Consider the following 22,791-nt stretch of genomic DNA (forward strand, 5'->3'; position numbering starts at 1 on the left):
ACAGAACACAAGCCTGCGGATTTTATTTTCCCCACAGTTCACAGCATCACATTAACAATCCCACTTGGCTGGCTTTTCCAGACCAGTACTCCAGCAAAACAACCACAAGGCAGAGCCTGCTTAAACTACTGAAGGCTTTCGACTAATTATGAAGAAAAAGACAACAAAATCCAAAAGCAATAGTAAATTGGTCAAAAAAAAAAAAAAAAAAAAAGAAAAGGATTCCCTGCTTATTCACAGCATAGCATGTCGGTACTGCAGGTGAACGCTTCTCAGGTAGCTGCTATTTGTCCCTCAAAATCAAGAGACCTTGCTCACTCACAGGTTTAAAGGCCGTTGGCTTTTATCTCAACTGTTCATTCGTTTTGTCACCCACGTAGCTCGTTAAGAAATAGCTCTGAGCAGCCGGAAAATGACCGTGGCTCAGCCGAGCTCAGCTCTGTGAAGGCGCGAGGGGCAGCGCCGACCCCTGTAGCTGCCGAACGCAGCTGTAGCCCAGGGGTGCTGTTTAGTAGCCAGGACTAAGTTCAGCAACATTCAGGGAGCTCTCTCTGCTTTCTGCACCCCTGCACCCCTTCGCCCGCCAGAGCCGGAGGGGCAGATAGTGGCCTGCATGTTCGCTCAGGGCCTTTTCCCCTATGAAATTCGGCATCATGTTGAGCTATAAAGTTACCTCCTTCCTCCAACCTGCCTTTCATTGAGCACACAGCTGTTCCTGTGATATTTCAGGGCTGCTTTTGTTGCGTTGCTAATACGTCCTTCTGAAAATAGCGCAAGGTTTGCCCTGATAATTCATAATTTCCATCCCCAGGCTCAAGCACTACGGGGGTGCGGGGAAGAAAGCTGTGTAGGCAAGACCAAAGGCAGCTGTATACTGTGAAATAATAAGTATCAGGCAAAATACAGTATCACAGCTAATAGATGTATTTTAAAAGTGGAAACATCTATGTTTAATTGCATTTAAAGTACGCAGTGAGAAACCACAGTTATACATTGTTATAACAAACCTTTACATCTGAAGTCAGAATAATACAAAAAAAAAGAAGTGCTGATTATATATGGTCAAAATAACTGAGGCAAAAATTTGACAACATTTTCTAAAATATAAGCATGTGGCCTCTGCCAGTAACACTCTAAAGGTCAGGCTGAATAACGTCAGTGACAATCACTGGTTTTCCTTAGCTTACCCAAAAACAACAACCCAAAAAACTGTTTTGTTTTTTTTGTTTGCTTTTGTTTTTTTTGCATAGCTTTCAATATTGCTACACTCTCACCTCTGCATATTGCAAGCCCATCTCAGTTCTGAGATAATTTCTTTAAAGTTCTGAGTATTTTTAATTCAGTTCTCCTCAAATACATAATATATATTTTCTACCAATTATAAATACATAATTTTTATTAATCTGATTTCAATAACATGCATTTGTATAATTACTGTACAATCAAAATAGACATTGACTTTACACAGTGTGTATGTTTTTATTTCAGCGATATTGTTCAGACACACTGCTCAACAAATCAAGCAAATAGCGAAATAAAAAGAAAAAAAAAAAGGAGGAGGAAATAACCCCTGTGAGGAAACAGAATCTCACAGTGTTTACAGACAAAAAAATGAAAGGAAAAATACTTATCAGAAAAAGGGTTTATTAATACATAGAAAATTCCCCACAATAGTTGAAACACACTTTAGGAACTAGTAAACACGTTAAATAGAGTTGTGCCAATTACACAGTGCCCAAGCATCTGCTTGCTCTTAATTAGATGGGGAGGTGAATGACCACTGTTTATTTTCATTTTCCTCATTAATTATGAAAAACTGCATTTAATTCATCTTGCATGGTGAGAGACTGGCTGCGCAGATGTAAGTCGTAAGGGAAGTGGCTCTCTGTAGGCAACCTGAACATAGAGCTCTGCCCAAGGGGACCCCTGGGTGGCACTGCACAGTAATGCATGCCATAATTGTAATTTTTGCCATAGTCCAAGCTTTCTTCTTGCTTCAGGGAAAATATCCCATTATAGTTAATTGGAGGAGGACTTAAGGGACCTTCAAACTGTGGGCTGGCGCACTCGGGGGAAGTGCTTTCATAGAAGGACTCGTAAGCGCTGCAGTAATTGTAAGGTTTCATGGACTTGGAGTTGTCAAGAGTCCCGTGCCCCGGGGGGGTGCCGAGCTCGGGGCTGTGGTAGGGGGGGTAGAAGGTGGAGTAGGGTGAGCGGGTGTGATGGGCGCCTTCGCCCGCCTGGCCCATCAGGAAACTTCTGGCATTCAGCTGCAGGCATCCCGCCACCAAGTTTGTAGTTGGCTGGGACAGACCCTTGCACAAGTTTTGGACAAAGGTGAGCAGGTCAGGTCTCTTGCCAATTCGCAGGATTTCAGAAAGAGCCCAAATGTAGTTCTTGGCTAGTCTTAGAGTTTCTATTTTAGACAGTTTTTGTGTTTTAGAATAACAAGGGACCACTTTCCTTAAATTGTCCAGGGCGTCGTTAAGGCCGTGCATCCGATTCCTCTCTCTAGCGTTGGCTTCTTGTCGCCTGAATTTGATCCTTTCCATCCTTATCTTGCTCGTCTTTTTTTTCCGAAGGCCCCTTCGCCTAGGCAAGCCATTCTCATCCTCCTCTTCTCTCTCTTCCTCCTCCTCTTCTTTTTCTGTGTCTTCTCCTGGGGATCTTTTAATACTCTTTCCTCGGAGCACGATCTGCTTTGAAAAGCTTTCTGGGTTCTTCATTTGCTTTTGGTCATCACTTTCTCTGGAAAACTTTCTGCACATCTGGGATTCTGGCATTACAACAGACTCATCAAACGGTAGTGTTAACATGGTTCTATAATCTTAAGTTACCTGAAAGAATGCCAGCACAATATTTAAATATTTCCATTTTTAAAGTTTGCCGACTTACACACACATCCTCATGCACCTTTCGTGCATCTGCATGCATGCTCTGTGTATCTGCATGTGTGTATATATAAATACACAATCTGTATTTTTTGCATAAAACGCCGCTTTCAAATGCTCGCTTTAAAAAAATAAAATAAAAAATAAAATCACTCAAAACGTTCAGGATCTTGCAACTAAAATCACCACTTTTCTCACAGATAAGTATAGATTAAATCAATACTTAAAATGTACAATTATCTCCCTGCTCATGTATCTTATTTTTAAACAACCCCTTCGAACCCTTGCCACCATGGAATTCAAAGAAATGCAAAACATGATAAAGCAATACAGAAATTTCATTAATCCAAATTCCCCTGGGTGAAAAAATGAGGAGAGCGAGAGCAGTCTTAAAATTGAAAAGTGCCATATCTCTATTAACTGATAGTTAAATATTTTAAAATCACTTTTTGACTTACATTTCAAAGTTGTTTTTTTTTTTCCCTCCACGTTTCTTCCCTTATGAAGCAAGATATTAAACTCCAGTAAGTTAGGGTGGGTAACAAAAAAAAATCCTTCCCACATCGCTTAGCTAGTAAAATAATTAAAAACTGATAATTTTTTTTCTAGTGATTTTTATGAAAATCACATATTACTAATTTCATATTAAAAAAAAAAAAAATCAGATCTAAACCTAAACAGATTAGAGTTTGGAAATAAAAGCCCCCTACCTTTTTTTTTTTTAGTTTTCCCCAGCAAAAATTCTAATTGATATTATGTATTTAGTTAGAATACACTTATTTGCTTTTTCTCTTTTTCTTTCCTCCTTTTTGTTTTTTTTTTTCTCCCCCGTCAATTGGGGGAGGTGAAAAATTCCCTGCACGCTATAGCAATGTTTATGTTCTGTGAGGCTCAGATGTCTCCCTCCAGCTCGTAGCTGACAGGAGCGGTCTGTAGATTCTGACTGCAATCCTGCACGTGTGCTCAGAATCCAGCCTGGAAAGGGAAAATAATTCCTTTTCCCAATTATTTTGCTTTCGTTTGCAGTTTGGGAGCAGCAAAAGCTGGAATCCCACTGTCCTCAAAGAAACAAGCAAAACGAATGCAGGGACTTTTTAAAATAGAACAAAACTAAACAAAAACCTCAGTCAAAGACTAACTCTATCAGTATTGTCTACACACTTGCAATATTACATAACACCAACGAAAGTATGCAATTGCATCAGAAGAATAAAATGTTAGGAGGAGTTATTAGACAGTAAATAGCATACATAAAACACAAGACAATGATACTGTATCTTTAAACACTTGCATGCACACCCAGCACCAACTGAAATATATCTTTATTTGTATTACCTTAGCTTTTTATTTCATTCAACAATCAGTTTTCATTTTTTGCCTTCCAAATCTTTTCAGTCTGAATGTCGCATCGTCTCCTGGAGTCTAGATCTGTGTGTATCTGCACTATCTCATTGATCTCTAAAAAGTGACATTGATGCCAACTGCCAGAGCTGGTACCCATGCCATCTGCTAGTGACGTCACAGGGCAGAGAAAACCACGTGAGCCTTTCTCCTGGGACCTTCATTCTGCTCTGATCATCTGGCATCCCTCTAAGTGGGTACCAGCATTCATGTATCAACACAGAAGGTTAGACTGATAGAAAAAAAAAAAAAAAAAAGGGCAAAAAAAAAAAAAAAGAGAACGAACAGAAAAAAAATCTGCACCAGCATTTCACATACAGTAGGTGCCTTTCCACTGGAGCTGCTTCTTTTTAGCAGTCTAGCTGCATGGATAGACGTGCCAACATTTGGTGCTATCCCTGCCTACAGGTATGGCTGCCCTGAGGTTGTTAATGTGGTGTTGCTTATAGGAAAAGTGCTGCCTGGTCCTGATGCGAGTCCCTCCAGAGCACCTGGTACCCGGCGGGGGGGAGGGTTGGGTGGGCAGAAACAAAAAAGAAAAGGCAAGGAAGGGAAGGCAGGAGTGGGGAAGTAATGCCAGTGCTGTAACACGTAGCACGGTCACGAAAAGTAGTTTTTCTGTGATGCTGCTGGGAGCAATTTTTGGGGCGTGGGTTGTTTTTTTTTTTCCTGAGTGCAGCGTGTTGCCCCCGAGCACGGGATAACGGGAGCAAAACTCCTGCCAGCTGCAAGAAACCCTCCCCTTGCCTCCTTCAGTGTTTTTTGACATTCCCGAAAGAAAAGAGGCATTTGTGGAGAAACTGGAAGTACAACGTGAAGATTTACCAAACGCTGGGTTTTTTCGGCAGCGTGCGGCGGGGCTGGCTGGTCCCGTCCGGCCCCAGCGGGATGGCACTGGGGTGCACCTGCTCCTGGTGGGGTGACAGGCTGGCAGGCACAGCTCGGGGTGCTCGCAAGGCTTCCTCCTCTGCTCAATTTTCTCCCCCTGCCTGGCCTTTTTGTGAACGCTTCCCCAAAATCTCCTTATAAACGGAGTTCTTTCCTTTGGAAGCATCCTCTTCTTCCTCCTGAAATCTTCCCCACTTGCCTCCCTGGCTGCTTCTTTCTTCGTGCTCTTGTTTCTCCCATCAGCTGCCTCTCCTGTACTCCCTGCTCTTCCTCCCTTAACCCTTTTGTCTCTTTCCACGGGCAAGAAACTGTTAAACGAAGCTGACAAAGCCTCTCGGCTCAGCCTTGCCATGGAGCTTATGGCAAACTCCACCTTAGTGTGTTTGGGGTTTGTGGGTTTTTTTTATTTAAGGAGTAACGTGTCACATATAAGCGATATCAAGAGAGCTACAGGGGGAATGACATGTCATCTTAGAAACATATTTTTTTAAAAAGTTTGCTTTCAATATTATCGCGTAACACTGCTTTTTAGTGACTAAGTAATCTCTGTTTTAAAAAGTGAGTGATTGAGTATGCTTTTAGTATTAAAATAATCCCTGGCAGAGCTCCTATTGTTATGGGTCTGTGTCAGCATTTCGATTATAAATCCTGGTTTTGAAGGGTTTATAACTCATCTGCTTTAATTCACATTGGGCCCAAGCTTGGCATTAATGTTCTCAGCCGTGATCCAATTATTTTGTTTTCACAAAGTTTCATTTAAATCTATTTGGACATTTTTCGATTAGATAAGGGAACAAAAAATAAGGCAGCAGCAGAACGATGCGCGTGTGGAAAGCGTGTTACGTACATCTATGTCTATGTGCTCAATGATTTTAGAGCCTTTCATTAAAAAAAAAAAAAAGCCCTCAACCCAAACTTTGCATTATATTACAGAAGTGAGAAATATTGGGTCATTCATTCTTTACAAAGCTGAGGTCTCTCTTTTTATTTTTTTTTATTTTTTTTTTTTAAGGCAAATGTAATTGAAGTGACAAAGATGTTAAAACTTAAGTGGCAACTCTTCAAAAGGAGCAAGACCTTCATTTTATCCTAAATATTACAATCTGCGTAACAGAGGGTAGAATCCCATTACTCTCAATAGGAATTTATGTATTAAGTTTTATATTGTGGAAGATCCTAAGGGCTGCCAACCTTTTCAAGGATTTTGCATATTCAGAGTATTATACAATGCACGATAATCTAAATATGCAAAGTCCTGAGGAATCAAACCCCGTTTCAATGCATACTAAAAATACTATGAGAAATGGAAGGAAAGGTTGACATTGTAGTAGCTCTGTGTTAAGGGAAGGACCGTTGAAATTTCCAGTTATATCACCCAGACTCCAAAATACACTTTTATAAAAATATTTTCTCTCTCTTTTTATTTTATTGCTGAAGTAGTTTGTTTTTTTTTTTTTAAACTACTCAAATGTTATTGTAAAATTCATTTTTGAATGGCTCTTACACTGCTACTAAAAACAAAATAAATGAATTGGTTCTTGTTGAAGGATTCCCTCTGTAGTAGTAACATTACATTTTTGCAGATTCTTAATCCATCAGTTGACCTTTTTAATATTTTCAAATAAATAGTGGAGAAACAAAATAGCTGAGATATCAAGGTTTAAAAAGCCTCTACTGTGCATGCATAATAACTTTTCATAAGGATTTTACTACACATTTTGTATTATGGATCCATGATATGCAAATGTGTACTGCTGTTAATATGCATTCACAGCATACCCCATAACTGCTGTTTTGCTGTCTACTGTGAATGCATGTTAAGAATAATACATAAAACACAGTTAAATGCACTTTATAGAATGGCTGCGTGGCAGCAAATATGTTACTGAACACATACCACAATTTTTTTTCCTGTGCCCGAACTGTATAGTTTTGAATTGTAAGTGACTCTATTTCAAATTCAATATTATTATAATACTTTTAAGACAGCCAAACATTAATAGATTCATTGAAATAATGCTGAGTTCAAAGGACTGCAGATCCTCCACGGTGCATCAGGGGGACTGACCCAAACTGCACTGCAATCAATGGGAGCCCTTCCAATAACTTCAATACGCTATCACAGGATCTTCAGGGAATATCTCTTCTCTCTGCTCTTCTTTCCTCTTTTCTCTTCATTTTTAATTTTATTTTTCATCATATTTTACCACCCTCCCTGGCTATTATCTCCCAGTTGTGCTGTAACAGACGAACTGCATCAGAATTAAAGAACTTTAACGATGTTCGCCTAGGACCCCTTTAGCGTGTAGTAGTCTGGGACATTCACTGATAGCAATGGGACCTCATGGGCAGTGGGGGGAAGGGGGGGCTGTTCAGAAGGGGAAGAGTTAGATAAATCTTTCTCTTTTCCTTGTTTCCTCCTCTTTCTCATGTAACTAAATATCAAAGCAACTCTTCTCCTCACACATGTGTAAAGTCATGGTGACCATCCCGCAATGCCAAACTCCCCCTTCCTCACTCAGGACCTGGTGTGAGTTTGCCTTCCTGCCACAGCACCCGTTTGCACAGCCCAAACACCTGGGGGGAACCAGAAATAGCACCTCCAAACCCTCTCACCTCTGGGCAGGCTCCAGCGGTTGGTGTCTATGCCACAGCACACTGTACGTCGTCAGCAGGGCTGGGCTCTCAGCTTTCCTCCGTGGCTACCTCCGTAGCCTTGGAAGTGGGGGAAAATGTCTGTCTAGTGCATCCTAAATTGCAAATCCAGGCCGCAAGGGGCGAATACACGGATCACAGCATCAAAATTGGTGACGCCTGGCTCTGTTTTCCTGCTGGGTTCAGAACCCAGGAAGGAGATTGGAATACGGTTTGGGGCTTTTTGTGGTTTTTTTTGGGGGGCGTTTGAATCATGGAATGATATGGAGTTAGAAGGGACTTATGGAGATCATCTAGTCCAACCCCCTGCCAGAGCAGGTCCCCCCAGAGCAGGTTGCACAGGATTGTGCCCAGGTGGGTTTTCAGTGTTTCCAGAAACAGAGACTCCACCACCTCCCTGGGCAGCCTCTTCCAGGGCTCTGCCACCCTCAAAGTCAACAAGTTCCTCCTCATGTTTAGATGGAACTTCCTATGTTGCAGTTTGTGCCCGTTACCTCTTGTCCTGTCCCTGGGCACCACTGGAAAAAGACTGGCCCCTTCCTCCTGACACCCACCCTTGAAGTATTTATAGGTGTTGATCAGATTCCCCCTCAGTCTTCTCCAGACTAAAAAGACCCAAGTCCCTCAGCCTTTCCTCATAAGAGAGATGTTCTACTCCCCTAATCATCTCAGTAGCCCTTTGCTGCACCCTCTCCAGCAGTTCCCTGTCCTTCTGGAACTGGGGAGACCAGAACTGGACACAGTACCCCAGGTGGGGCCTCACCAAGGCAGAGTAGGGGGGGGGATGACCTCCTTCCACCTGCTGGTCACACTCTTCCTGATGCCCCCCAGGATGCCACTGGCCTTCTTGGCCACCAGGGCACATTGCTGGCTCATGGGCATCCTGTTGTCCACCAGGACTCCCAGGTCTTTCTCCTCAGAGCTGCTCTCCAGCAGGTCAGCCCGCAACCTGTACTGGTGCAGGGGGTTATTCCTCCCTAGGTGCAGGACCCTTCACTTGCCCTTGTTGAATTTCATCAGGTTCCTCTCTGCCCAACTCTCCAGCCTGTCCAGGTCTCCCTGTATGGTGGCACAGCCTTCTGGTGTGTCAGCCACCCCTCCCAGTGTTGTGTCATCAGCAAACTTGCTGAGGGTACATTCCATCCCTTCATCCAGGTCATTGATGAATATATTGAAGAGGACTGGACCCAGTACTGACCCCTGGGGAGCACCACTTGTTACGGACCTCCAACTAGATTCTGTGCCACTAATCACGACCCTCTGAGCTCTGTCTTTCAGCCAGTTTTCAATCCACCAATGGTTTGGTTTGGTTGTTTTCTACAAAAGTAGGGCAAAAGAGGATGGTGCCTTGGGCAAGAACTCTGGTCTGCCAGCCTCAGTGAGTTTCAGACTGATGAGAACTAGGACCCTCTGACAAAGGCAGGACTGTGTCCCTCAGAAGGAGCTGCCGAGAGAGGAACCAATCCAATGTGCTATAAGCACGTTGTGTTCCAGCTACATATCCTATATGCATCCTATATTCAACTGTGGGACTTAAGTTATGTGTGTCCCTGTTCAGGGGTGACCCTGCCCTTCTCTGCCTCTCTGCATCCCGGTACACTGCCATAGACTATGGATGTCTTTGTGAGGGGAACCTGCCGTTCCCATCAGGTTGGCTAAGCCCTCTTCCACCAGTGCTAAGATGCTGTATGGGGATACACATCCTTCTTCCAGAAAAGGTTAAGGAAAACACTAAAAAGAATCCACAGCTTCAAGGGAGCTAACCTACATTAGCTCAAGAGGATTCGATTCAGTCTGAAAACTTGATTTCAACCCATCTGCTAATGCTGCAAAATATTATAAATGTGCTTTGTGCTATCTAAGCCTCTTGTAATGAGGATGTACTTCTTGCTCTAATCAGACATCCTTAGCTTTATGGTTTGAATAGGCTGTTAGGGACAAATATGAAAGAGCTGCAGAGGGGTTAGTTACTCTCTTTTAATGAGAGTCGCTTGAGTACAACATGAATTTAGAGTCCGAAAACGGACTCTAATACAAATTGCTTTTGGTTAACCAAAAATGGGTTTGTGACCAGAGATTGCTCTAAGATTTTTGAAACACATGACTAGAATCAGTCTGATTTAGATAGGACATACATTTGGCATAATTGTGTTAATTTTGATCTGCTCCTGTCTTACACTAATGTAAATGAGTTGAGAGAGCGAGAGACCAAATAATCTTAAAATGAAAAATATATTAAATAAGTAAAAATGTATTCTATGCTAGAAAAGCAGAGGCATGATATAGCCTGGAAGTTTTACAGTCAGGTTAAGAGGTGATACATATCTTGCAGAAATGTGGAATTTAAGGTACTTCTGTCCTGGGGAAAAAGTGTTCTAGTCAGACCAGTCACGTAGCTGTGTCACTTCTTGAAACTGCAGGGGGTTAAGATCATTCCTATTATTTTGTGGTGTGAAGCAACCCCATGGTACATCCAAGAAACTGAGTTTTTTCATTCATACTTGGTGACCGGAGTTCTCACTCTCTCTGCTACTTTACCTTGAGGATGCTCTGAGATCAGTAAGTCTGGCAGCCTTTAGAAGATGCAGCAGGGACCCTTGGCTGTAGCACACACCCTGACACTGCTGGCTGGCATCTACTCTTTAATGGCAGCCTCTGTCAAACAACTAGTTAGTGATGCTGCTTTTTCCTCCCTTTCTTTTGCCCATGCATACAGTGATTCACAGGCATGCTTCCTCCATCTTTCCATGTTGAGAATGTCTCTGTTCCCATCAAAGCATGGGTTTTGGGATGGACCTTGCGGCCAGTCCCTTCTAGAAGAGGTAGTGTGGGTGTGCGTGACTCCAGAAGAGACCTGCACCCCTTCCCCTTTCCCATGCAGATCCCATGGCTATGATGCAGCCTTTCTCTTCCATGTACTGGGGACATTCCTTCCTTGCAAAATCTCTAAGACAGACGGGCTGCTTTCATCTCCCTGCTGCAAATCTCTCCCACCAAGAGGCACCTGATAAGATGTTCTCCTGGATCACCCACGTGGATGTTTCTGGTACTTTTTCTCTCTTCCTGCAGCCTTCTCTGTGAGAAGATTATCCATTGCAAGGGGAGCGACAACGCGCTGAGCCCCACATGGTGAGGTGGTGCTGGGGCAAAGCCCCTCTGGGAGGCAGTGGGAGCTTTGAGTGCGTGGTGACAGCACCGAGTCAGAAGAGCAGAATGGCCTTACAAGAAAGCACACGCTGAGATAAGCAGTTTGCTTAGGACTACACAGCATGCTCTAAATTAAATGTGAGATGCAAGGAAGTTGAATTAACTCTGACTTGACGGAAGTACAAAATCAAATCTAGGAGTAACATCAACTTCTGGTGGGCAGTTTCCTCCAAGGAAATTATAGGATGTTTTCTAAGGGGAGCTTTGTAAAAGATCCTTGCAAAGTTTGTGAGAAACTCTGACATTTCCATTATTTGCAGTAGACCTTTGAAACTCAGCAGGGACAAAGCCCTCAGGCTAGAGAAATGACTTTTCTTTATCCCCATGAAATTTTATCCAGGTTCAGATGAGCTGTAGGTTCCTAAGAATCATCATTTCCTTTCTCTTGTGTGCACTCCTCAGGCAAATTTTGGCAGCATGCTGAAATAATATCTGAACATCTTAGGGAAAAAGAAAGGCCTTAGAAATAACAACTCCTCTAAACCTATTTTGAAAGCACATTATTAAAGTTGAGAAGTTGAGTAGCTGACAGTACTAAATGCCAGTTGCCTATGAAATCTCAATTCTCTCTCATGTACAAATATACAGGAAGTATCTTAACAGCAGAGCTCAGCTGAGGTGCTTTATTTTACGAAATAACATTTAGTGTGGGGCAGAATGACTCAGGCTTACAATAATGGGGATGCCTCCTCATTTTGGTTCTCTTTCTCTTACCTGAATTTATAACCCTTCTTGGACAGGTCTCTTCCCGAGATACTACTCTGATGAAGATAAGTAAATTTTCTATTCAAAAAGCAGAAAAGCTGTACAAGCAGACATCACAAGCTGCTAATGAACTACGGCCTCCCTCACGTTTCCCCAATCTGCTTTTACACTTTTGACGACTCCTAACATCTGCAATTGCCAACTGCAACATATGATAATGCATGAAAAGAAACCTTACTGGAGATCTTTCCTTATCAAAAAGAAAGGTAACTTTGGGTTAAAAAACAAAACAAAACAAAACAAAACAAAACAACCAAAAACCTAAGCTGGTGTCAGAATTAAATGTTCATCTTTATACCATCCTATGAAGTGGGGAAATGCTAATTTCTAAAAGGAAAAAGCAGGCACAAGGATCTTACTGCACATATCCTGATCTTGTTCCACTGATTTAAATGCCCAATGCAAATGTTAGAAGTAATCAATTTGATATTGATTGGTATCTGATATCTGTTTGATAAATATTTCAGAAATCATTTTTCAGAAGCAGATTAGTTGAAGTGTTTGGTCACCATATCCTACAGACTTCCTGCTCTTTCCTGTTACACAGAACTATACATATCTTCACTGATTTGGAGGCAGTGGAAAATGGACATCAATATACTTTGGAGGATCTTGGCTGACAGATTTTATCTCAAGACATAGAAAGTTTGTCACAACTGAGAGTGGAAGCCAGACATTTGAGCTGTTTTACCCACAGGATCAATTTTCGCCTGACAGTTCTGGAGATTCGGTGGCAGGATTTGACCGCAAATAGAACAGGATTTTATAAAACTGTTTTCTGGATTCAATCCCCAAGCTTCCGAGAAAGTGAAAGGCACAGCCAATTTCATCTCAGCTGTAAAATGGTGCTGAATTCAGATTGGTCTGCAATGATCTTTTCCCCAAAACATTTCGGAAAATCGATGTTTAAAGAATATTTTTTCAGTGATGAATAAACAATTCTATTACTTCTAGCTGCAAGATCTACTTTTAGAGTAACTGATGTTTCTCATCTTCATAATACCCTATTTTATTGTGTTTTTCATCAAATTTCCTGAGCAAGTGGACATACTGATGTTGTAAGCTGTAAATTTCTTAGATTCTCTTTGCAAGCCTCATAATTTTTGTGGGACAGAGTAAAGAAGAGAAGAATAGAGTGATGGTTCCCATCTATCCATGTACACAACTAGAAGAAGTAGAGCTCAAGAGAGAATTTTGTTTATATCTACATAGATGTTTTTGGTACGATCTGTGGACATCCCCTCAGAAGTAGCATTGTCTAATAACAGTCTGCCAAAATCAACATGGCGTTATATGCCTCATATGCCATGTGGTTATCGCATATTGAAGTACAAGCTGAAATAAACAGTAGTTTCAGTAATTTGCATCTCTTTCCATCTCCTATAACTGCATAATCTCTAAGGAGTTGTGTAAGCCCTGCAGCTTGCCAGCTTCCTCAGCCACCAGGCACCATGAAAATCAGCAGTTCATGCCACAGCCTTGAGCACACAGGGTTGTTTTGGAGGTCACGGCTCTGCAAAGAAGTCTTCCCTGGCAGGGTGTGCAAAGAGTAGTATCTTCTGGCAGCGTGGAGTTTCCATTTCAGTCCTTGGGCTGACTGAGGACTGGTTTGAATCCCCAGATAGTTTAAAGCAAGCATGGCCAGAAGACTGGCAAAAGGCCTTCTTTTCCACCCAAATCCCCTTTCCTAAGACAGGAGCATGGCTTGCTGAGCCCCAACCCTACTTGCATTTCCCTTTCCCCTCTGTTGTGCCAGTTGCTGTATAAGCTGACGTTCTACCTGGCCTTTCTGGGGGCCTGACCCTTGGAACTCTTGGTAATGGGAAAAGGTCATAGAAGACAGGGCTTGCAAAATGCTAAAGCAGTCAGTGGCCAGCAGAAACAGTACTGAATATGCCTATATTTTTGCAATTTAGGAATCTTTTTTTTCCCCCTTTTTAATTTTTTTTTTTCCCATGGTATTGTTCATGGAGTCAGCCATAATGTATCTGGCCTTATTTTGATTTCTTTGTGATCATTTTTAATTCAATTGTTATTTTTGGAGAAATGCTTATTGTAGTTCAATTCATTATTACTGCTGTGTGACCAGGAGAGGAAAAATATGCACTTTACCAAAATATTCAAAGATATGCATTCTGAAGAGCGTACTATAATACGATCAGGCCTTGTTCTTGTGTTCAGGAGTTTTATGCATGGCTTGGGCTGAAATTCAAAATGCACTTTCTGCCTAGAGAGGTGTGCTGTCTTCTGCATTCTGCATTTGGACCTGTAAGGCATCTTACTATGTAAAGCCATTTAGGTAAAATTTATCTCAAAAGGGTACATTACTATGAATTTTGAAGACAGCCGTGTGGAGGACATTTGCTGTCACCAACAGATGGTGACTGGAATACACGTCTCTCCCCGTACCTCTAAGCCCTCACACAGTGTGAATACAGGCACCGCAGCAACAATTCGTGAAGTGATGCAGGAAATACACTCAGTGTTACAGCACGGGGCCAAATCCTGAGACATTCAGAGCTCCTGCACTATGCCTTGGAGGCTGGGTGTTGGAAGAGTAAAACCTGTGAAGTTCAGTTTGGTGGGATTTGGAGTAAATATTGCTTTCCGTTCAGTCTGTTATTCATTTTTGTTATTCTGTTCTTTTTTGCCTTTTTTTTTTAAAGAGTAGAAACAGAAATCTTGATTATGAATATTTGCAGTTTGTACTATAAAGCGGCAGAAAACGGAATACGTTTTCTTTCAGAAGATTGTGTATACTTTTCAGCATGAAACTTTGTATATTAAGTGCATTATAACGTAATTTCATTCTGAGAGTACGACATTTAGGAAAAGTAAGGGTTTTAATTAATTTCAAAGGGATTCAAAAGGATATTTCTTTTCAAAATCACATATAATACATAAAATGAAAACCAGAACAATTATGTTTTTCAATGAGACATTTCAGTTGGTGTGAAACAATATTTACTGAAAATTTTGCATTGTGGAACACTTTTTTTTTTCATATCTGAAGGAAAGCAAATCTAGAAAGTGAGCTTTCTCCAAACAAAGGAATGTCTCAGTTTGACTGCTGTACTGAAATCCCTACAGCACCTGAGCTAAATCAGTGTTTCCAAAAGGCAAACCTTTTTCAGCCACGTATTCTGGATTTGCGGTTTTCACTTTACTAATCCATTTCTCTATCATTTACTATATCCTAAAATTCAGATAGTCTCTTCTTGTTATTTAACTGCCATATATAAATGTTTCTACATGCTCCCTAACTCTATCTTCCCTTTTTTTTTTTTTCCCTTTATTCATTAGTAATTCTCTGAAGTAGCAGTTCAGGCTCCCCTATACCCTCGATTCCATTTTGCCAAACACAACACAAAAAAAGATAGCCTTTGTTAAAAAGTTTAATGTTCTTAATTAGTAGAATTGTCAGATTAATTAGAATACCAATTAGAATTGGCAGGGCTATCGTTAATTTAGAAGTGCTGCGGTCTAGTGTTAATCGCTATTAAACCTTACAGTTTGTGAAAGAGAGGGAGCAAGGAGATGAATACACACACATGCAACCTCCCTCCTCTCCCATTTTAAATGCTAAGGGTCCATAACCATAACGATCCGTGCTGTCAATGTGTACTTAGGGACTGTTTAATCCATGGAGACATTGATGCAAGGTTAATAACTGTTTATGCACAAAAGTAGCACTGCGGAATAAAAACTTGGAACTTTTTTTTGTGTGCTGCTATTAAAATGGTGAAATCCTATCAGTGGCTGGAAAACATACTCAAAGCACCAAAGGCTTATCGGAAATGTGCAAGAGAAACCCACTTTCCTTGCTTTTACCTTTGGTACCGTGAAAGCTATTTTGCTCTTCTTCCAGTGCATGTCAAATAAAGATCTCACAGCATTGTACGTCCTGAAATTAAGCTTCGGCGCCTGCTGGTTCAGCAAGTTCATATCAGTGTTTCATAGGCAGAGGAGCTACTGCTCAACTTCCCATGGTGAGTCGGACGTACAGTGGGAAACACACTGAGAGCTCAGCAACTTTCAGTCTCTGGGTCTAACCCACGTGCACATGTGCCCCTCTCAGCGACCTCATTCTAACTGCTAAGTGGTGAGAAGATAGTGGAGCGAAACACTTTTGTTTTTCAACCTCAAAGGAAAATAAAGAAACTTCGATTCAAACTACGTATTTAAAACATCTGCTCCTGACTGAAAGCATGAGGGACGAGTTCCCAGAGGTGGATGCTGTGAACACTGCTGTAAATTCCATGTGCACCACTACAATGCGCAGAGAGCCCAATTTATATCTGCAAGTGATTAGGAAAAAAGGGTGCTTATGTGCCTAGAGAAGCAGGCGAGAGCCTGAAGTGTCCAAGTCCCAAGTATAAACATAACCGTTCCCAGGTACAAATACATTTTCCTCTTTGATGTTTTCTCCAGCTGGGCTGATTGCCTTCTGAAATCTCTTACTGGTGATAGATTGCGGCAAGAGTGATGGTACTGGTTATTATTTATCTGGGGCAATGGTGGTGTGAGCTAGAAGAGGATAAGGGATTTAAGAATCATCCACAAACATAAGCTTCATAGGTCCTATCATATTATTGCTCAAATCTAAGATTTGATCCTGGATAAGTAAAATGCTGAAAAAGAAAAATAATTAAGACACAGTAAAAGAAATTAACTGATGAAAAAATTATTTAACTGAAAGCCAGCATTTTAATTCAGTTCTTCACTAAGTAAGCTAGGTAGTGGATGTTAAAGAACTACATACAAAACTGATTTTGCTCTCTGCTTTTTACATTGGAAGGTAATTCAAATGAAAAATTAAAAGAGGAACTAAAAATTAGTAATCAGTTAACAACAAAAACTTTTCTCCTATAGCAGACCTTTTCAAACATGCAAGAATCCTCCCAACCCCCTAGTTGATTTATTTTTTTTAGGGATTTTTATTGACCGTGTGTCTTTTTTTCTTTATGTGTAGTAATACATTCATTTCAAGGCTTTGGTTTTGAGCTGCCTAAACACTGTGGGCAGTGTGGTGAAGCCAATCTGAGACCACATTTGAGATCCCATCAAAAGTTTACTCCAAATACATCAGTACCATTTTCAGTGGGAGTTTTTCTGATTAGGGAATGGAAAGAGATTCCAGTTAGGCTGCTGCAGCCTTTGCTCTCAGACACATATTTTATGCCATAGCTTCAGGTCTTTGTCACCTAATCTGACAGAGCCCAGAATGTTATTTTTTCCATTTTTTCCAGGCAGACAAGCAACCATGGTGACGCTAAGGTAAGAGTAGGGGCTTTTCAGTGAGCTCAGCTCCAGGTGGACTTCGCTCGCCAGTAGCATCATGCTAGACAGATGATCATAACATCCCTGCATGTGGTCATAAGCTGTGCAAGGACATGTGTACCCCCAGCTTACTGCTCAGTAGCTGCCTGAGTGAAAGCCAACTGCCTAAGCTTGCTTTTTGAGAATGGGAAGAGGAGGCACCATCTTCTCCTGGGAGGTGTAAACTAAGTACAATGAATCACCTTCCACTACTTTCCACTAACTCTGTGTGTGTGTTACACCAACCTGCTCAGCACCGACAATTTTTTTGGTGACTGATGCTAGATAAACCTAATTCCACTGTAAGTTTTTGCAGGGTCAGGCCTAGAGCTGGTTGGAAAGCATTTGCCAGAACAATTTCCTCATGATAAAGCTGTTCTCACAAATCAGAATTTTCTTGGGCATGTTTCATCAGTAGTGAAGTCTGTTGACTATCTGCTCAAAGAACCAAAACCAGCCTTTTGTGGAGTCAATAAATCCCAACAGGAACAATGTGCTTGTCGGGCTGCCCCAAAATGTCTATTTCTCTAGTCAGTTATATGTCAAAGTGTCCTGACGTAGGAGACATGCTGGGTCATGGGGGCTGTGGTGTGGGCCCCAATTCTTCTTTATGGCTTTTGTTCTGTGGTCATAATGTATTTTCCAGGGCACAGTGCAGTCCTGCCTCTGAATGACCATCCCTCTGTACACCAGTGTGCAGCCAGGGCAGGAAGCTGGGCTTCCAGGGGGTGCTCGCTCCCGAGGATAACCCCCACAACACCAAGTGTCGCTGGAGAAATAGGTGTTTCTCTGTTTTCAGTGTCTGGCAATGAGCTGGTGTTTCCTGCTTTGTACATCAAAGTGAAAAGGTTCAGCTGCTGAAATTTAAATGCAGTTTTTCAGTTAAGAATGCTGCTAGGGAGCATATCAACCAAATATTGCAATGGTTCATCATGGTTGGGATGGAAAACAAATTTGGAAATTTTGGGATAACTCACTGGAAGAACACTCTGATTTTGGTTTATCTGTAACTATCTCAAGGTGCCTTGCAGCCACAACTCCATTTTAACCTGTCACAAAGCAGGCTTGATGTTTCTCCCTCAGCGTAGTACAGTGAAGTATCCCCCAACAAAGGTGAACTAAGGACTTTGAAATACAATGAAAGAGAGTAAGCCAGACCTTTTTATCTCCAGTAGGGATGTGGTGGTTCAGTTCCACTTTTCTGACCTGCACCAGTTGGAAGTCCCCATCCCTGAAGCACTGACCTGCTTCACACCTTGATTTGCATCAGAGATGTTTCTTGCTGCTGCCTTCCTGGGCAGCTGCAACTGCAGTGTCTGAGCCCTGGGCTCCTCCATTGCTGTATATTGCTCCATCACCCAGCCTGGCCTCAGGTCTGCTTCCCCAGGCAGCTGCCCTCTCTGAGCTATGGTGGTGGTGGTGCATCCATGCAGGAGCAGAGAGGGAGGCATCGTTCTGCTCCTCTGAGAAAGAGGGACAGCAGTCTGGGTTTGCTCCTCTGGGTATCTCACCACTTGGGTGAGAAAGCATCCTTGTGCTTGGAGTGCCTGGAGGCAAAGATCTGTGGTTGTGGAACATCGGTATAGGCAAATGATTTTCCCATTTTACTGCTATTTCCCCAATCGTTACTTTTATTTTTTGCTTAGGTGGTTTGCAGTTACCATACTTATTCATTCTATTGTTTCCCTTTAGGGCTTCTCTGTGCCTTTTCTCCACCATTAGTCTGTTCTCTTTTTTTTTCCCCCCAGTGATTTTATATGTAATCTTCATTTTAATGGAGCCTGATAGTTGTCCTCTTGTCCATTGTAGATGCAATTGTTTCTAAAGAGAGGAACAATATTAATTAATTCACTTGGTGCAGAAGACCTTGTGTATTATGCCACCACTTCTGCTCAAGTGACCAAGTTTTCCTTATCTTTTTTTCATCCCCTTTTTATTCTAGCCATATAAAGAATTGGGAAAGAGACTAAATCTACTGCCAAAAGCCATGCAGTCCCATAAGAAGAAGGACCAGGTAGGGATTTAGTCCACAAATAAGAACCCAGGAATTTTTCCTCTTTGTTTAGACCTAAGATCAGTCTCATCTCTTATTTTCTGGCAATAGCCATTGCTGAAGAGACTCCTAAAGTGCGTACATGAAGGTTAAAAAGAGATTACCCTTGTTAAGTCTCAGCCCGTTCTCTAACAGTTGCTGAATTCTGTGAGCCCTGAAGCATGACCCAAAAACATTATTGTAATTAATTATGGTAACTCTGATATGCATATCAATTCCTTTTTCCAAACATACATTTCTGTAATCCACTTCTTATAGCAGTGAGCTCTCTAGCCTAAATACATATTGACTGCAGTCCATTTAGGATGTTTTATTTTGTTTTCTTTTTTTTTTGTTTAAAGCTCTTAATGTGTATGAACAAATCAGTCGCATCTCAGATCTAGCAAAACAGCGACGTTTTAGCCTTCCTTTTGCCTTTTTTTCTATCACTGAGACTCTTCTTCCTCAATTTAGAACGAACAGGACTTTGTTCAGAGCCCATCACAGTCCTTGATGAATTTCTGGCAACGGTTGCTGTATTGCCATAAGGTTTCCTACTTCTGCGCCCTTCTTCCAGACATCATCGAGTCAGTGCACGACTGAGGACAAGGCTGCAAATTAGCTGGGCATGGTACACGTTCTGCTGCGCTGGGGCCACCCATCCTTCCCTCAGCAAGGGAGGGGGGTCTTTAACCCTTAAGGAAAAAAAAAAAAAAAAAAAAAAAATGCTGGAAAGCGATGCCTCAGCCCTTATGCATGTGGAAAGCATTCACCTGGATGCAGCAGAGTGACTCTAGGCAGGTGCTGTCCTCCTCCAGAGCCAGACAAAGGAAAGGGGCATCGCTGTAGTTCTTGTTTGTGCTTTGCTCACATTAAAGCCTTTTTAAAGAGGGCACTAATAGATAGTGAATAATATATAGCAAAACGCTAACAGAAGTCAATAGCGAGTACGCTGGTTTACTTGCCAACAAAAAACAAAAGTGAAAATGTTAACATGTGAATGCTGCTCTCTGTATGAAGAAGTGCCATGTTCCAAGCATAAAGTGCAAACTAAAACCCCATTTGTGTGAATAGCTAATTATAAGGGTGAAAACACTGTCAATCTTAACACTCATCTGGGTTTCATCTTGGATGCCAAATGGGTCTTGCTGTCCTATATGTTAAGAAAAGTCTGAATTTCACAGCCCTGACAGGAGAATAAATACCAGCCTGAAGTAACTGAAAGGGAATAAACATAGACCATCATGATGGAATTTTTATTAGCATCACTTTTTTCCAACTATATGTAAGTATTCTGAATCAAGACAATATCCTTTAGAAATAAGTATCAACAAAACTTCCTTAGTGATTTTATGAACACAATCAAAAGAAAAAGAAAAAAGAAAAGGAAATTTTGTCCACAGTGCCTGCCATGAGGAAGCCTACTGCAATTTGCAAAAGATGCACGTGCTGTTGAAACTTTACAATTGAAGCTAACCCATCAAAGGGTCTAGAGACTTTGTCAAATATCTTAGGTTATATCTCATGTTCCAGTGCAATTATGATTTAAATATATCTCTTTAAAGAACACTACAGACAACCAGAACAAAGTCTCATTACTTTCTTGTACCTATTCATTATTAAAGAGTTACCTGTGGAGTTTTGTCAAAATCTTTGCATATTAATCTCTGAAAACTTCCACAGTTTAAAAATAATTTTTAAAAAAAAGCTGTTTTTTAAATACCAGGCAAAACTCGCAGCAGGTAGGGAGGACTGTACTCTATAACAAACAATTTGGATCCCATGTGGCTGCAAGATCCTGCAAACCAAGAAAGGTTACCAAGGTGGTTTGCTTTTAAATAAATACTTCAATTTGCATGGTGCTAAATGGCATAGCTATTAGTGCATATTTGATTTCAAGCAAAGGTGGCAACTTTTGAAAAATGAATTTTGTCTTTCACTGTTACATAAACTACTCAGTCAATCTTTTTCGTTTCCTCTGTTTCCCAGAACCAAAGTCACAGGTCTTCAGATTATCAGTTCCACAGTATTTTATTCCAGTGTTTGGATAGGAATGATAAATATATAAGGAAGAAGCTGTTCTAGGGTTCTAAACTATGAGAAAAACATACAGCTCAAGTTCTGGTTAAACCTAGCATGAGAAATGCTCTTGGAATTTAATTACCTGTAAATCTAATTTATTGTTTCAATTTAAACCCAATAATTTAAAGCATAAAGCAAAACATTTGCTAATGCATTTTCAGAACACTTTTTACATGTGAGAAGTCAGAATCTCAGAGCAGAGCTCTGTTGACTTTTATAACATTTTAATCTGGTTTTTAGCCTATCTCTACGAGATAGATTAACCCACTTGATCACATTCAAACTCTCAAAAGCTCTGTGAACCTTTCACATTTATGGAAATGATGGTAGATTACAGTGACAAATTAGTGGAGGATGAAGAAACTTTCTGAGAGCTGTGGGAGATGCTGCATTTCTAGTTAGCCTTAACTTGCATGAGATAAGAGATTGCAACTTGTTTAATGCCTTTCTAAACCTCTTGGGAAAGTCTTTGGCTGCTAGGATGCCTGTGCACCACAGTATTGCTGTGAGTTGGTATAGCTCCATATGATGAGGGGACTCATCATTTCACAGCCAGGTGCTGTTTGGTTTGTTATGCTACGGGGATGTTTTTCTCCTGTCCTAAAAGGAGGAAGGTATAGAATAAACCTACCACCATGACACACGGACCTTAACACGCTGATGGGCTTTGTTACCTGAGCCTCCACCAGGGGACAGCCCCAAGAGCTATTGCTGGGGCAATAGTCAATGTCAAGAGTCAATGTGGGGAACTCCCTGCATCTTCCAGATGTGGGCATGGGGAAGGAAGACCACGGATCCCCTGAGTATGAGCAGGCCAGCAGCAGGGGGGTGTGTGGAATGACCCTCCCTGTTCCCGGGGTGTGCTGGAGAGGGAAGGGGTGCAAGGGAGAGGTGGGACCAGCTGGGGAGCTGAAAGTTCCCCGTTGAAATGGATCAGAGCCAAAGTAAAATTCAAAGCCAGGGAAGGGCTCTGCAAGCAGTAGTTTCTTCTTTGGCTACTCTTTGTTTTTCCAGACAACCCATTCAAATGTGATCTAGTGAGGCTACAGGACTGAAGTCATGATGGTTTTAGCAGCTCCAGCTTCCTGGGATTTGAGCGCAAGCTTTAGCAGTCCATTCAGGTAGAGCAGACCAAATGCTTTCCTCCAGATTATCTTTCATGTATGTATAAACAGCATTTGCTGCAAAATGTGTGAACTACGGAGCTTGGAGTCACAGCCTGCAGCACAGCAAACTGGCTTTTCCGGGAGCTCATAATGTGATAATTAAATTGCTAACAGGCACCTTAGTGATGGCATTTGCTGGAGATGTGAAAGCTTTCTTACAATCATACCTTTCTGTAGGGGACTCATCAGTAGAAGCAGAGCTATCAGAAACGGGGGTGGTTTTGTATATTTTCTTCAATGAGTACATTAAATTTTTATGTGGAGTGAAATGGGACAGGACGTGTTTCCCTTCCACTGCACAATGATTTATTACCCCAAAAAGACTGCAGAACTAATTAGCAGAGTAATTAATTAATATAAATTTGCATATTTGCATTTGCAATTA

General features: G+C 41.5%; 1 protein-coding gene across 1 annotated transcript; it reads right to left on the reverse strand.

The window, feature by feature from the left end:
• Positions 1-904: 904 nt before the first annotated feature.
• Positions 905-4,434, reverse strand: NEUROD6 (neuronal differentiation 6). Its single transcript, XM_014949437.1, has 2 exons — positions 4,227-4,434; positions 905-2,837 (listed from the first exon to the last, which is right to left on the reverse strand). Exon 2 carries the CDS (start codon positions 2,814-2,816, stop codon positions 1,803-1,805), a length of 1,014 nt encoding a protein of 337 aa, XP_014804923.1. The 5' UTR covers positions 2,817-2,837; positions 4,227-4,434; the 3' UTR covers positions 905-1,802.
• Between the last annotated feature and the right edge of the window lie 18,357 nt (positions 4,435-22,791).

Source organism: Calidris pugnax, unplaced genomic scaffold (assembly GCF_001431845.1).
Source record: "Calidris pugnax isolate Ruff unplaced genomic scaffold, ASM143184v1 scaffold124, whole genome shotgun sequence".
In the NCBI taxonomy this organism is placed as follows: Eukaryota; Metazoa; Chordata; class Aves; order Charadriiformes; family Scolopacidae; genus Calidris; species Calidris pugnax.